Source organism: Syngnathus scovelli, chromosome 2 (assembly GCF_024217435.2).
Source record: "Syngnathus scovelli strain Florida chromosome 2, RoL_Ssco_1.2, whole genome shotgun sequence".
Lineage (NCBI taxonomy): Eukaryota > Metazoa > Chordata > Actinopteri > Syngnathiformes > Syngnathidae > Syngnathus > Syngnathus scovelli.
This window is the reverse complement of record NC_090848.1, coordinates 7,280,447-7,297,077: the sequence shown is the minus strand read 5'-3', so window position 1 is coordinate 7,297,077 and position 16,631 is coordinate 7,280,447. Positions and strand designations below refer to the sequence as shown.

Below are 16,631 nucleotides of genomic sequence, written 5' to 3'. Positions count from 1 at the left end.
GGGGTGGCTGTGGTGGGTGTGTGTAGGGGGATGCATTCGCTTGAAACAGACACGCTGATTATTATTTTTCGATTTTTTGGTTATTGCCTTCCGGGACGGGTAAGATATCAAATACAAAGCAGCCCGTACGCCAATACTCAACTAAGATACTATATGGCAAAACACCTAATGTTTTGCGTTATTTAAGACGCTCGTTTACATAAAGCCCCACATTTTCTCTCCATTTGGTGGCAGCATTTGTAAGAGTTCCTGCCTACATGAAGCATCGGTTTATTACATTGGGCGCACTAGTTTTTAAGGGCGGCAATTGACAACCGGCGCCGTTGCAAAGGCTTATGGGAAATGGTGTCCATTTAATAAAATCTATGATTTGGAACATATTTTTATAACATGAAAAACTAACCTCTTAACTACTGAAGTCAACCCTCAATTAATATTTAGGAAAACCATCCTAATACGTATTTTAAGAGCTAACAGCGAATTAAAATACATGCTTCCGTATTTTCTGCGCATGCGTATAAAACTAGAAACTACAACTCCCACAAGCATATACTCAGGAATTAGATTATGACGTTAAAAACAAACATGGAGCTGTCGACATGGGTTCGTTAGTCTTTTTAGGGATAAACATTCGTATTATTGTCTGAACTAATGTTGACAATAATGGAAACCAATAGAGTTCACGTTCTGTGTTCGTTGTTGTCAGTTTTATTTCTTTGCGCGTCCTTGTCAGGTCGAACAGAGGCGATAAAGTCTTCGGACGTACATGAGAGAAATGACAAGGGAATGGACGCTCTTCATAAGGATTATTCTCTGTCTGACAGCCAGCTTTCATCAACCAAGCATGACATTGAAGAGGCTCGCGATTTACTCGATAGATCCGAAGACATAGCGGCTGTCAGGTTAGTGTGAGTTCATGGTTCTAATATAAGTGATTTGTGGAGAAGCCTGTCGGTCTCAATATGAAATAGTACTGGGCTAGACGAAACCAATCGGAGGTTTGTCAATGTCATTGGTGAGAAACTGTCCCAACAAATTTCAACTCTTGCGTTATCTGTAGAAAACACATCACGAGTTAAAGGGAGGGTAAACGCGACGATGGTTAATTTTTCACTAACTAGCCATGTTTATGTATATTTTTTCTTTATCAGGAAAATGAAAAAAGTTAGCATTTTCTATTTTATTCGGGATAAATATTGAAACAATGAATGCCCTTAAAAACGCCCACTTTTCATAAGGAATAGGGCCACGCACCCCTCCCCTTCATGTCTTGGTTGATGACGTCACGGAAGGAAGTGATTGTGGCAGTAGTGAGGGCCACCCCCCTAACTGCAGGCCTGCTGGGTGAGACCCCCCCGCCCCCAAATACCCAGCACGTCCATGAAACAGCACAGAGGCAGTTCGATCCACAGCGGTCAGCCGATGGGCTGTGGGTGTCGAGCCTCACAGAATCAGGTGTCTGTGTCTAGAGGACCCAGGGTACTCTGGCGGGGTAGATGCAGATGGTGTGCGACGGAGGTCGGCCCCATCCAGGGTCCGACAAGGAAGAGGGCATGGGTGCGTATCTCACACTGAGACTGCAGCCGCAAGGAAGAGGATGCGGCCCACTGTTAAGTCGGTCAGGTGGTCACCTGCGTCCAACAAAGGTAGCAGTGCTGGCCAAAAAAATCCCGATGAGGCAGCTTCATAGCTTCCAGCTTCATAGTAGTGCCAATAAATATGGAGGCCTGCTGTTCTTTTCGTAGTCCATCCATCTATATTGTATAGTGCTTCATTTGCATTGGGGTCACGCATAAGATGGAACCTACCTGCAAGGCAAATATAGATTTCTTCCTTGTAGACAAGTCACCTTGAAAACCTTAGTTTCTGTAGGTCCCTGTAGACTGTACGCTGTTCATGTGGCTACCTGGCTCTGTTTTTTTGTCACTAGTAGTTACATTAGATTGGTGAAACAGTCGTATTACATAAGTCTCTCTGACGACCCAAAATAGTCCGCACAAGCAGTAATGAATACCTGTAGCTAAAAATATAAGTAGCAAGCAAAATGTATCTCATTGGAGCAAAGACTACTGTTTCTTCTTAACTAGAAATACTCAAGTAAATGTAAAAGTATGTTGCCGTAAAACTATTCTGAATTACATATTTTAAGAAAGGGTCTTTTCTAAGTGAATCTTGTTTTTTAAGAAAGATTTCTTTTCGAAGTGAATTTTGTGTTACACTCCACTCACTCATACTACTCTGCTTTTCTCCTTGTAGCAAGACAAATGATACAGAAATCCACGCAAATGATTCCATCCACTCCACAGCATTGTCAACCAAGCCGACAATGCCAGCACCCCCAAATCCCAAGGCCATTCTACCTGCGCAAACGGGGGTCCAGGCCCAAGAAGAAGAACAGTCCAATGGGTTGACCATATTCTTTAGCCTTCTAGTCATTGGTAGGTTGGCTTTCATTGTCTTCATCTCTGCTGTAGGTTTATGTAGTAGTATAGGTAGCAATAACAAATAAAAACAATAACTTAAAAATATAAATATATAAATTAAAAAAGGAAATGCTGGTCCACTATCCGGCGTCTCAGGAGGGGGGAAGCAGTGCACCGTCAACACTGTTTGCATTACACATCAGTCTCTGTAAGCGTACGACATGTTCCATTTGCTGCTAAACGTGAGTCACTGAGTGCATTCTATGAATTTAAATTATTTCTAGTGGTAGCATGTAGCAGCAGGATATGTATTCAGGTGTGGCTGCCCTGTGAACGGCAAAGCAGATACGCAACAACTCCCTCTTGGCAAATATTCTAATCACCAGTTTGAAATACCCAGGATGGTACCTGACCAAATGTCAAATTTGAAAACACGATTGGCAATTAGATGATGTTGAACTTACTTGCTTGCAAATGTTTATTTCTTACAAAATCATTGCGACAGATGGTTTTTATCTTTGCTCCATCTTGTCACAACAGGTATCTGCATCATCTTGGTTCATCTGCTTATCAAGTTCAAGCTACATTTTCTTCCAGAGAGTGTTGCGGTTGTGTCACTTGGTGAGTTTCTATTGACACTGACAGAATGTTTTCCCTTCACTTCTGTGGCCAGACAGACAGGCAGACGGACACGACAGTTAGCTCCAGCTAGTTCCTGTGTCTTGCAGAGGCAGAATTAGCTTTCAACAGCTTAACAGAAAAGATTCGTCGAATGATTCCAGCTTCTTACCTGCCAGATACGAGGCTCTGCATAGCAGACACCTGCTGTCGAGGAAGTCAAAAAGCTCCGTGCTCGCCACAAACCACATTTGCCACCGCCGGAGATGTGGGCCCAAGTAGAGCTGTGCACAAACTTTCAGCTCTGTGCTCGCCACAAATCACATTCGCCACCACCGGAGATGTGGGCCCAAGTAGAGCTGTTCACAAACTTTCAGGGTGGTTCATCCCTTTTATTGTGACATTGTTGGCCACATAGTTACAATGATCTCGAATAAACAAATTGTGATTGAATAAACCTATCAAGACAAGCTTTTTCAAGGCATTCGTTGTTTCATTATTTCTCCAAAACAAATGGATGGCATAGAAAATGAAAACTGCTTTTATTTTCTTGATCAAAAAATACAAAGTGAGCTTGTTAGTGAAAAATGGACCATCACAACTGAATGATCCCTCTAATTTATTTAATAATGTCCTCCCTTATCTTGCTCAAAAAGAGCTGCTACCATCAGCTGCTTCGAACAAAAGATCCTCTGTCCTGAGTTGTTTAACACGTCTTGATGTAAATACCACAAAACAAAAGCTGGAATTCTGAAATGTTGTGTTCATCTCATGATCCGAAACCCAAATGTGTTTAGTGTACTGAACAACAGAAACAAAGGAATTGACCTTGCCTTTCCAAAACTTTTGGAGAGGACTGTCTCTATCCCTTTTTGTCCCTCGCCCCCTGACTGCATTGATATCTCGGCATGTTTAGAGCAGGACACTGCTGAAGAGAGATAACAACGTGTGAACATATCAGGGAGACACTGCTCTTTCTTCTTTATCTCTTCTCTCTCATCCACTGCCCTCCTCCTCACCATCCCAATCCATCAAGGGTGCCGGTTTGATGCTTACACTTGTAGTTTCCCGAGTGTCTTACTCTTGAAGTGCTCCCTACACGGTTTTCTTTTCTCACCGTTTTAGTTAATGTGTTTTCGCTGAGCTTTGTCATGAGCACTAAAGTCTATGGGAACTTTCAGTGAGTAAATTATAACAAAGGGAGCGCTATTTGGAGAACTGTGTAGTATATTCATTAACTAAAGTCAACATGTTTTGTTAGTGTCTATTCTTTAACCTCTAACCAGACACCTTGAAGTTGGATTGAAATGTTCTCATACATTAAAAGTGGTACATTATTTTGCTCTCTTGTTTCTATATTCCTTCTAGGGATTCTAATGGGAGGATTCATTAAGATCATTGAGTTCCAAGAATTGGCCAACTGGAAGGTACAGTGACTCATTCTTGTATGTATGAATGTTGCTGGTTTTGCATTTGCATGTTCTGTCCATTTTTTTTTTTTGCTTTCCCTTTATCTCGAATGTTTGTCATAAATCTTCTATTTCCGCTCGCAATACCTGCGCACACTCTGTATGGTTCACTCGTGCTCCAATGGAGCCCTGATTGTACCCCCCCCCTGTTGTTTTTCTTCTGGAGCTTGCAGCCTTTAATTAACATTCCTCACTCTGTACCATCGAGTGAAAGAATGAATGAACAAGAGAGGGAAATATGGAGAAAAAAGGGGAGGGAGGGGCGGACAGGTTATGCCAGTGTTTTGTATACAAGGGGACCTGTTGTGTTTTTGTTTCGTGTGTGTGTGTGCGCGTGTGTGCGTGCGCGCGTGTGTGCGTGCGCGCGTGTGTGTTGGTAAGTGGGTGTGTCAATATTCTACCTTGGGCCGCTCAGGGTTCTGTGTAGTCATTGACCCCAGTAACATAAGCCCATGGTGCCCATTTGCTTTTCAGAACGTGTGACTATGTTTACAAGCAGCCAATACCCCTTTTTAAAACCCAAGTCTTGACAGTATTTGGGTTTCTTAAGACCACAGAAACTCTTCAGATACCAGAACATGCCCTTAAAAGGAATTTTAAAATCAATGTGTGTCATGGGTTCAATCAGGATACTTAAATGCACAAGTAGCTCTGTTTGTTGACACATGTAAAGAGGTTATTCTTGTCCCCACGGGGGTCGCGGGCGTGCTGGAGCCTATCGCAGCAGTCATTGGACGGTAGGCAGCAGACACCCTGAACCGGTTGCCAGCCAATCGCAGGGCACATAGAGATGAACAACCGTCACACTGGCACTGGCGCCAGGGGCAATTTAGAGTGCTCAATCAGCCTACCATGTATGTTTTTGGGGAGTGGGAGGAAACCGGAGTGCCCGGAGAAAACCACTGCGAAAACACGTCAGGCTTGGCAAAAAAACTTGTCTGGATAAAATGGTTCGGATGGATTACAGACAGATTACAAATTAAACCTCTTTGTAAATCTCAGTTTAATTTTTTGCGTTTAAACCATGTAAAATTTAATCTTGTTGCACTCGAACCTTAAACACCAGTTCAAACTGTTTGGACAGTTTAATTTTACCACTGGCTGATTTTTTTTTTTTTTTTAGGTGTATAGCTAAAAAATAATGAAGAAGAAAATTATTAGACAGACTTAATCCTCTTGAATTTTATGATGAATTTTACTGAGGAAACAGTTTTGGAGCTGAACATGAAGATTGTCTCATTTGTCAGACATGTTAGTGAGAGAAATGCTGCAACGTTTGTTTTTAAGTTTTTCCTGCAAGCTTTTATTGAGCGGCTACTCTTGTTTTTTTTTTCTTTCACTTAGATCGATCAGTTCAGTCGCTGCTGAACATTGTCTTTCTTTTTCAACATATTGTTGTCTGTCTTCTTGTCTTCTATTTGCGCCGTTAATTCGGCCATCAAGTCGTTGTCAAAGGAGGAAATGTTTAAGCTTCTCTGCCGAACCATTTTAATGTAGCCAATCACGTTAACAAGTCATGTTAGGCTTACGTATTTACGAGCGAGCAATTATGCCAGACCACATCGCACTGAGTGGTGTAGGGCGAACACCGCTCCATCCGGGTTCTCAAAATTTGATAATGACAAGAAAACCTCAAATGAACTCTGACAAACTTGAACTTGCTGCGTAAATGCTTTTTTCACCGTTATATTCAACAGAAGCAATGTGTTCCTTCAATTCAAAATTTTAATGACTTTTTTTTTTTTAACTGAAGGTTTAAACTTGTAGTTATCCTAAAAGCAGGCGTTCCCTCCCTCGTTCTCTCTCTCTCTCTCTTGCTTTCTCAGCAAGCATGTTTCAAACGTTGGCCCATTTTACAAACCTATCAAGCCTTCAGCCACAAACCAGCAAGACCCCCGAGGCAGTCGCATCCTGCCTTTCCAGGCTTTGCCCTTGCCTTTCCCCACCAATCTGCTATCTTTGCCCTTTACTGCAAACTCCCCCATCTGCACTTCTTTCCCCACAGACAAACAAAAAAAAAGTCTCTTTTGCACTCTTTTGTATTATGAATACGCTCATTTGCCTTGGGGTCCGGAAAACTAGAATGCTGCTAGAAAGTATCTCTGGCAGCAACTTTTAAAACGAAAAAAACGACCAGTACATTGAGCTACATTAGTGAATACAATTTCCCGTCTCCTAGTTTGCCTCCTTGTCATTGACTCATGGGTTTTTCTATGTGACTGTTGTGCTGTGTTTTAAGCCTCAAAGGCCAGTGCATATTTTTTTTATGTTATTCAATCTCTTCACACCAAGAAAATAGAGCAACACGGACAGAATGGTTTTAATTATGGTTTCGGGGCCCTTTTTTCTCATCAAGTGCGGTCACAGGGGAACCACACAGAAATGTATCGAATTAATATTTTTTTTTTTGCAATTCGCTTCTTTTCAAATGTAATTATCTCTTCTGTCTGCAACATCTTTAATTTGAACCACTTCACTCCCTCACGATTTCACACGTAGGTCAGTCTTGTAATTACTGACCCTGCATTTAAATTTTATTTATCCAGGTAAGATAATTAGAATTGTTTCTCATTCACATTGCCGACCTGGCTGCGGACAGACGAGCATAAATCAAGGCAAATTAGAAGCAAATCGTAATACATCAACCTGTACAATTAGATATAGTTACATATTTATATACTAGATTATTCATTATAGTACTAGGTGAATAAAAGGTTCATAGGCTAAAAAGAGATGCAGAAATAAACTTTTTAATCATATAATTGAATGAATGTGGTGCATTTTATTCTTTATTGCAAAGTGTTACTAGGGTAGAGAATAAGCTTCTTTTCATTTATATTTCAATTGTTGCATAATGTCTATGCATATGTGCCTGCTCACTCCTGCACACATTCTTTTATTTTGCTATTAAACCTGTGCATGCATGCAGAAGTATGTCTGTCAAGCTGCTGCATGTAAGGGCCGCCATCCTCAGTCTCAGATGTGAATTATTTTTGCCTTGTCACTTTTCCCGTAAGGCAAAAGTCTAGTTGAGCGGGAACATTCAAGAATTTCTGAATGGCCTCTTTTTCTCTCATAAGGAAGTCTGTTTCCGCAACATGTATGCTCTGTATGCAATCCCATAGCTTGACCTAGTTTTAAACTGAAGTTGGCGGAGTGTAAATTTGTGTCGAACTTTTGCTGTTTTTTTTATTTATTTATTTTTTATTAGGGGGCCGCTTTTTCATATAAGTCTAAAAAAAAAAAGCAGTTTGAGTTAGTAACCTAGTAGCATAACAATTGAATAAGATCTACTCTGAATCAATCCGATCTACCTTGCACCATGTGTACTTTGCTCAGGTATCCAAAACTGCAGCAGAACTATTTTCTCCTTTCACCACAAGGGGTCAGTTTTCCATCTCTGTTCATCATGGGTATGCTGTGCCTGGAGCTGATGACTGCAGACTGTGTTCGCCTCCATCTGCTCATGGGGTCATTGGGGCAGAGAGGCTCGAACAAGCTGTCAAGACTGCTGCCTATACACAAAGGGAGAGATTGTTGACTAGATGGACTAAATATGGACCGGCCCTCTTCGATCTTTCTGACAGAAAACTGATACAAATGTCCAGTCAGCCACTACCCATAAATAGATCTATCCTTCTTTTGCTTTCTAACGCACACCGTGTATTGAATTTAACGTGCACTAAAAGGAATTATGGACATTCTGCTGCACAGTTTGTTGCTCGGCTCCTTCTTGCTTCATTTATAGATTTTTACATCCACCTTCAACCGAATGTTATGCATTGGCAGATGATGCATGTACATCACATCCACTTGCTTGTGCGTGCATGCGTGTTCATAGTGCATATACAGTAAATTTGTTATTGCAAGAGCACATGGTCTAGTATGCACAGACCCAGGGACAAGAAGGGAGCACTGCAGGAGCACATGATGCCCACGCCTGACCTAGGCTGGCCCATTTAGCAACAATGATTTCATTATAGCACTGAAATGATCAGAAAGCTAAGGTCGCAGAGACTATGTGTGTGTGTGCGTGGATTATTCTTAGGGGGAATTCACGTGTCTTTTTAAAGCATGTGTGTTTGAGTCGCTAGTTCTCTGCATGCATGAATTTGCTGGCATTGTGTGCGTGCATGCGTGCGTGCGTGCGTGCATGCGTGCATGCATGCGTGCGTTAGCCAGTCATCCAGAAGCAAACCTGCTAATATGTCCTGTCAGATAAAGCACTGTTTCTTGGCTTCTCTTCCTCAAATTCCCTTGTCCACAGCTAAGTATAAAGTCAGCTGATGATTGTTGCCACTATTGTAATGAATAAGAAATAAATGTGGTGGATTTAGTATTAACAAGAAGCATTCCTTTAGATTCATTTTCTGGTATTAGCATCACTATTTGGATTTACGCAGGCAAATGTGCACCAGTTCAGTAAAGTAACAGATCCAATTGAAACAACTTCCTAAAATATCCTTCTTTCTGATTAATCTCCTTTTGAATCTGGTGGTTTTGAATTTCAGGATGTTAAAAACTGTTCAAGCTAATTTGCATGTTGAATTACCCTAGAGCTACAATCGTGGCTTTTGGGGAGCACTTTGTTTGCTTATTCACTATCAAGTTGTTAAATCTTTGTCATTTTGATTTTGTTGTTGTTGCTCTTTTACTGTGAAATGTTAAATAGGGCCTTTTCTGTTTTTGTTTTCAAATAGGAGGAGGAAATGTTCCGACCCAATATGTTCTTTCTTTTGCTCCTGCCGCCCATCATCTTTGAATCAGGATACTCTTTACATAAGGTGATGTACAGCAGAACAAAGTGTGATTGATACAAGTATTGTACAATAATTTTCAACAGGGCAATTTAAATATAAAATTAAGAAATGCTTACTATCTAATGCAATTGTTGTGTATGAATGTTTTTTTTAATACAGAAATATATGAGCATCTGAAGTATGTGTGATTTGAGTGTTTTGTTAATGAATTAGCCCTGTTTTTTTTTTTTTAAAAAGTAGTGCGACTGTGGTTTATCTTAAAATTAATATTCTTAATGTATTCACCTTAAAATTAATATTCTTAATGTATTCAACTTGCATTTTGCATGTTCTCTGTAATTTGAAATGTTAGGGAAAGAAGTGTTTCATAATCTCTCAGATTTGATAAGAAATGAAACTCAGTCACACTCTCAAATGTACGTCCCAAGCTTACTTTATATTTCAATTAGGTAAAACTGATTAAAAAAATAAGAATACCATTCACCTAAGAAAACTACACCAGAGATGAATATTCAGCAAGAGAAAGCTGATATTAAAAAAAACAACATTTTAAGCATAATTCATTCAAAACATGGTATTGAATGTTCACTGATAGTAATGTGTTATTGCCTCCCCACTGACATCTAATGGATTGCCTCCCTCCATGTGTGTTCAGGGTAACTTCTTCCAGAACATTGGCTCCATCACCCTGTTTGCAGTGATTGGTACGGCTATCTCTGCCTTCATCGTAGGAGGAGGCATCTACTTCCTTGGACAAGTAAAATATGCTCAGACTACATTTTGTCATATAGATTTCCATCGCTCTGAGTTCAGTAGCCTTGCGTATTTTTATTTTTTTTTCTCTCACCCACAGGCAGATGTGATCTACAAGATGACTATGACAGATAGGTGAGGCCTTTCTGTTTGACAACTTTGTTTATTGCAATAATGCAGTGAAGTATAAAGAGTTGTTCAAATTAATCCAGCCAGCCAAGTTACACTTGTTTTTGTTGCTGTTAAATATTAATTTTCTGCTGTTTCTTCATTAATATGAGAATAATAGCAGGTTCAAACACTGTTAATTTAACCAACAAGGATAGTTGCTTTTTATTTTAGACATTGACGGGACGGTAGAGAATGTTTTGATTTTTCAATGTTTATTAATTAAAAAAAAACACGAATAATGTCCATATTATGCTAAATAAGCGGTTCTATCGCAGCAACATAAATTTTAGACTGAAATTATGAATTATGCATGTCCTCTTACGACTGGGTATGTGGCTGTGTTAAGAAATAACCACTCACATTCAAACTCATGTTAAAGTGGAGTCAGCACACACCGGCCGCTACTTAAAGTGCCTCTGATTGACCACAAATAAAGTTCCGCTTGATAGAGTTTTGCCTACTCTACCTTTTATGCAAGAACAATTTGCACATTTTACACTTGCAAGCGGGGAAAGCCATCAGCACCCCTGTGTGGTACAGAGGTGCTTGGAAGCAGTCTAATTTTCGCCTCTTGTAAGGGAATATTTATTGAGAGAAAGCAGGGTGGCGGTGAGAGTGAACAGGTTTCGGAGGTCACCTCTGCAAACTGGTTAATCAGTGCAGATGTTCTTAGCTCTTTGTTTTACAAGGTTGTGGAAACAGAAACTAGTGGAGCATTTTAGATAACTAACTAAGCAAGGATGTTTCCACATCATTTGGAAAGTTTTAACAACAAATAATGAACCTTTCTTGTGTTGTAGTTTTGCCTTTGGCTCACTCATCTCCGCTGTAGATCCCGTCGCTACCATCGCCATCTTTAATGCGCTCAACGTGGACCCCGTCCTGAACATGTTGGTGTTTGGTGAAAGCATCCTTAATGATGCGGTCTCTATTGTCCTCACAAAGTAAGAGTCCATTTTCTTCAAATTTGTCATACGTCGGCAGATTTTGGTGCCAAGATTTTGGTCACTAATCCAAACACACGGCTTTGCATTTGAAAGATGGAATTTGTCTGCCCTCTAGGGTCAGTCAAAGGTACAACTAGTCTTGGTTAACATTTTGTTCTCTGTCTGGTGTTTCTTTAGCACTGCGGAGGGCTTCTTTTCCCGCTCAGACACAAGCACAGGCTGGGAGACATTTCTGCAAGCAGTGTCATATTTCCTCAAAATGTTCTTTGGTTCTGCTGCCTTGGGGACCCTCACAGGACTCATCTCTGCTCTTGTATCCACTTATGTTGGGTCTGCTACTGTACTGTTTAGTGAACATCTATTTTGCAGCAGTCTTATTGAGCTTCCTTAACTTGCGAACCAGTTCCTAAAACACTTTGACTTGAGGAAGACTCCCTCTCTAGAGTTTGGGATGATGATCATTTTTGCTTACCTTCCCTACGGCCTGGCAGAGGGTATTTCACTGTCTGGTAGGCACATACTTGTAGGTTGACTGATTGATTCTTTTTCTCATGTGTGATTGTAATATCTCATGTGGACTCTTCATCCACAGGAATTATGTCCATCCTGTTTGCTGGAATCGTGATGTCTCATTACACCCATCACAATCTGTCTCCTGTCACCCAGATCCTCATGCAGCAGACACTACGCTCAGTGGCCTTTATGTGCGGTCAGTTAATTCCCACCGTTTCCCATAATTACCCCATCACTATTATAGCCGTTAACGATGTTTATTTCCCCCCCCCCCCCCCCCCCCACTTTCAGAGACCTGCGTCTTTGCCTTCCTCGGTCTATCCATCTTCAGCTTCCCTCACAAATTTGAAATATCGTTTGTTATTTGGTGCATTGTAAGTGATTTTCTTATGGTGACACTCGTGCGCAGTGGCTTATGCCTCCCGTCACCGTAAAGACTTTCTTATCTCATTCTAGGTGCTGGTTCTTCTGGGTCGTGCCGTCAACATCTTCCCTCTGTCATTCCTCCTTAACTTTTGCAGAGATCACAAGATCACACCCAAGATGATGTTTATCATGTGGTTCAGTGGTGAGATAAGACAGTCAACAGTAATTGTCGAAAGAGAAACAGGAAGTCATCTACACTTGCGTGTTTGCACAAAATGGCTGATAAAGCTGTGTTCAGTGCATGGTGTTTAACAGATATGGACCACTTGAAAACAAAAAAACTGCAATTGAGCACCAAACGTTTAGTTTTACACTAGTAAAAATCTGGCTCAAAAAATTCTGTTTGTAGAAAGTTAACTATTCACAATCTCACCTTTGGGCAATTTAGTTACTGTAATGTTTATTGTTTTGTTGTTGCATTTTTGAGGTTTGAGAGGTGCTATCCCGTATGCTCTGAGCCTGCATCTTGGCCTGGAGCCAATCGAGAAGAGGCAACTGATCGGCACCACCACTATCATCATTGTGCTCTTTACTATCCTTTTTCTCGGGGGTGGCACCATGCCACTCATCCGCATCATGGATATTGAAGATAGCCAGTCACGGCGCAAGAATAAGAAGGACATCAATCTGAGCAAGACGCAAAAAATGGTAACACACACTGATCCAAGCTGTGCCATTGCCTTCATCTTCTGCCATCAGACTGTGTGGTTTCTCTTGAGAGCGAAAAGCATCAAAGGGTTGGAGATGGTTTATGAAGGGCACAAGATTTTCACAATATAAACCACTCATAACTGAGTCACACAGTTAAACCACAGAGAAACGTGATTTTTTTTGTGTGCAGAATTTTCTTATTTGATGTGTTTCTTATGGGAATCAGCCTTGCCAAAGGGAGCAAGATCAATTAAGCTTGCATTTCTCTCCATTACTAAAATCCCTTTGCAGTCTCTTCACTCAATCCTTCAGTGTGATCTCGAAACTACTCGTGTCATCTGGCCTTTTTTTCTAATTCTATGGTCCACCTTCTTTTCCTTCATCCCTTTCCCCTGTGGCTAGTTAGTCAACCCTTTTCTCTCCGATTATCTGACCCTCACCTTCTTCTTGCTATCTCCAGGGGAATACCATTGAGTCGGAGCATCTATCAGAACTGACAGAGGAGGAATATGAGGCTCACATACACCAGAGACAGGATCTGAAGGGGTTCATGTGGCTTGATGCTAAGTACCTTAACCCCTTCTTCACCCGGAGGCTCACCCAGGAGGTAAGAGATGGCGAGAGACGGACTGAAATCCTCCGCCACACTGGAGGCCGCTTCATCACTTTGCTGGCAATCCTTTAAGCCAATTTAAGTACTCTGCATATTGCTGAATGATGGATTTTTCAAGCTTGTATGTACGCCGCATTCAGTAGAATAAGTGCCAGTACTAAAATACAAAAACAAAGTTTGGACATTAAAATTTGTTTAACAAGACAATTTTTGTAAATTGATACAGCCACACTCTTTTGTATATCCAAGAACTTGAAATAATTCTCAATATCCACTGGTGTATCATTAAAGACAATAGATATCATCACACATTTTGATTACCTTTTGTTTTAGCCATATTAAGGAATGAAAAAATCAAAGCGTTTAACTACATGAATAAAAGCTTCCTGGAATTTGACAGAATTGTTAAATGACGTATGTGTTCACTTGAGCTAACTTGGAGCATGTATTTAACAGGACCTGATGCACGGACGGATCCAGATGAAGACTCTAACCAACAAGTGGTATGAAGAAGTTCGTCAGGGTCCTTCGGGTTCAGAGGACGACAATGACGAGGCAGAGCTTCTGTGAAGTGAACACTTTGACACCACATGGAAATACAAAGCACTCACGTATTCCATGGCATGTGAGAGACAGACTTGCGTCACATGCACTATCCCCCTTTTTTTTTTTTTTTAAACTGCCTCCATGGTTGTGTGAAGAATTTGCTTTGGGGTCTGTTCCATCATGAGGAAGTTCAGACAATCTGCACTAGCAAACACTGGGAGGCAAACTAATTCTGTGAAAAGGATTGTTCTTTACTTGAATGCCACATTGTCTGCAGCATAATAAACAGTTGATTCAGTTCACTGACATTGGACAGGATGTGAGAAGTTCTGTGCATTTGCCACTTGTGAAAGGACAGACTCTTTGAATGTAAAGAAATATAAGGAACACCTTGACTTTTTATACTGGTTCTGCTTTATTCAAAGTTTACTTTGTGTCAGGTGAACAATGTGCAATAGTGCCATTTTATATTGTATTCATTTATACTTCTTCCTTTATATGCACCCACTGATTATTTGAAGCTTACAGAATGAGGATGTAATGTCAAAAGTGCCACAATGCACACAGCAGCTCTTTGGCAACTAAAGAATAAAGAGAAGTGGAGGGGGGGGGGGGAGGGTGTTTCAGACTCATTAGAATATGCTATTATTTGTGATTCTGGCTCCCAGACGACATGGTCAATGTTTGTTTATATCCCCGGTAAGATTGCCGTACCTACACTGAGCTTTAATTACAACTGGAATTGTGGCTTGTGGAGAGTTTACTGTGCATCGTTAAGGTCATCTCAAATGAATGTTTTTATTTAAATGTTTGTGTGTTGATTCTGGGTTTCAGTGCTTTTTTTACAATCACCTCATGCAGTGAGTAAATAAAAAATGTCATAAATCAAGTCAAGGGTTTGCATTCATGGGAGCTTTCTTGTTTATTTTTGTAACGGAGAAACAGTTGATGATGGTACTTAGGTGCGTCTCAATAAATTATATTGCAGAAGACTGAGTAGTTTAATCCAAAGTGAAACCTGTATTACATAGATTCGTTCCACAAATGGTAATCTTTCAAGATTTTATTTAAAAATAGAATACTACATGAAAATATTTATAGATTTGTTGGTCTTATAAAAGTTATGGTCATTCATAAACAGTCAGTACTTAGTTTTTCATGAATCCTATCAGTTTGGTTCCATTACTGGATCTGATTCAGTCTTGGCAATACCCCATCAATTGTTGATGGGATCCAGTGTTGGAAGGTTTTCCGGCTCGTTAAGCAATGTAATGGCATGTTTTGTTTTTTTTAAACATAATTTTTGAAGTGGTGTCAGGTACCAAGTCCTGATAATGCATGAGATACGGATGTATCTCCACAAGTCTTGCCACTAGATGGAAGCAAAGCATGTGCGGAGTGCTAGGTCAGTATTGATACATGTACTCTGGGTAAGACTTATAAAGAGTAGTATTTGGTTCAGTTTTGTGTGGTTTCTGAAAAAAAAAAAAAAACATGCAAAATGATTTTCAGCATTATTTTAGGAGGGTGACCATATCAGACTTCACAATATTTGTGAGCGACTGAATGTGAAGCTTCAAGAAACACAATCAAAAGAAACAAGAACAACAAGAATCCATAGAATGACTGTCACACTTTGAATTGACCTAATGAAATATGCCTTGATGGTCAAACTAATTGTTGTATATGTAAACTGTACTGTATATTCTGTAGTTTAAGGTTCATTACAGACTCTTAATTCCCTGTAAGTATGTTAGTTACCAGCTATATAATTGACATTGAAGGCACTTATCGTTTTGTTTTTTCTTTCTTTTTTTCCTCTATGAATTTCATGAATAAGTGCATTATATCATTGGAGTTTGAGTACAACAATGTACTTTGCTTAAAAATCACTTGACTAATTGGGTTATCTGTTCATGTTCAGCGTTCGTGTTCGGTGTTGTCAAATAAATAAGTAAATGTGCACAGCTTCCCCGCTTGAAAGAGATTTATTCATCCACATTAGGGATTTCATTCATTGACAAGCAATGGCTAACCCCCCCCCCCTCATTTTTTATTTTGGATGCAGTAGTTTGACAGAAGTTTCATTCCTTACATTAGTGCCTGGCAATGAGTTTCCTCAAGTGCTTTGCATTTCAATTACATTTAAGACTTGGACAACGTTTCACTTTTGTGCACAACAAATGAGGCTGCCAGTGTTATTTCAACCTTTATTTACGTGTTGGCTACTAATTAATATTTTACTCCAAATGAAATGATTTGAAATGTTGTTACTATACCTAAAACATGATCCTTGGGACCAATATGGGATTTTAGGGGATATTTAGCCTGCCAATTTGTGATATTAGTTAAGCAGCATTTATTCATGAATGTGATGCATGACCTCTACCGGTAGTGGTAAACTGCAAAGCTCATGTGGTTTTTGTGCAAAACAATTTCCTCAACCCATCGTATGGAAGATAAGACAAGCTCATATTCTTGCATATAAATACATATTTAGCGTTTTAAATTTTCAAGATAGAGTTAGACTGTCGTGGGGATTTCATAATGACCTTGACTGCCATCAATATACAAACTGTCTGCATGTAAACGAAGAGCATTAATACAACCTAAATAAATAGACATGTGTGCAACCTTGGCTTTTTAATGCTGATTATTTAAAGTGTTCTCTGTGGAGCATTTGGATAAAGTAAACCCAGGATTTCCATCCATAACAAATTGGCCTTGAATAAAATCACCAA

The 16,631-nt window shown here is 40.1% G+C and overlaps 1 protein-coding gene across 2 annotated transcripts; it reads left to right on the top strand.

Moving 5' to 3' along the window:
* The first annotated feature begins 546 nt into the window (after positions 1-546).
* Positions 547-14,779, top strand: slc9a8 (solute carrier family 9 member 8). 2 transcript variants are annotated; one of them, XM_049752253.2, is made up of 16 exons: positions 548-902; positions 2,257-2,438; positions 2,964-3,044; positions 4,410-4,468; positions 9,211-9,294; positions 9,926-10,027; positions 10,124-10,158; positions 10,995-11,138; positions 11,319-11,454; positions 11,545-11,650; positions 11,734-11,850; positions 11,946-12,028; positions 12,111-12,222; positions 12,508-12,728; positions 13,192-13,338; positions 13,801-14,779. In XM_049752253.2, exons 1-16 carry the CDS (start codon positions 652-654, stop codon positions 13,912-13,914), a joined length of 1,974 nt encoding a protein of 657 aa, XP_049608210.1. In that variant the 5' UTR covers positions 548-651; the 3' UTR covers positions 13,915-14,779. The 2 variants fall into 2 exon arrangements, with proteins under 2 accessions (XP_049608209.1, XP_049608210.1); XM_049752252.2 differs by having other exon boundaries at positions 547-902; positions 9,926-10,158.
* The last annotated feature ends 1,852 nt before the right edge of the window (positions 14,780-16,631 follow it).

Bases quoted from the DNA above. Each gene is read 5' to 3' on its own strand.
- slc9a8 (XM_049752252.2), top strand. From the start codon at position 652: ATGTTGACAATAATGGAAACCAATAGAGTTCACGTTCTGTGTTCGTTG. The intron at 11,455-11,544 runs GTATCCACTTAT...CTTGCGAACCAG, and splicing joins CAGGACTCATCTCTGCTCTT to TTCCTAAAACACTTTGACTT. The intron at 13,339-13,800 runs GTAAGAGATGGC...TGTATTTAACAG, and splicing joins CCCGGAGGCTCACCCAGGAG to GACCTGATGCACGGACGGAT.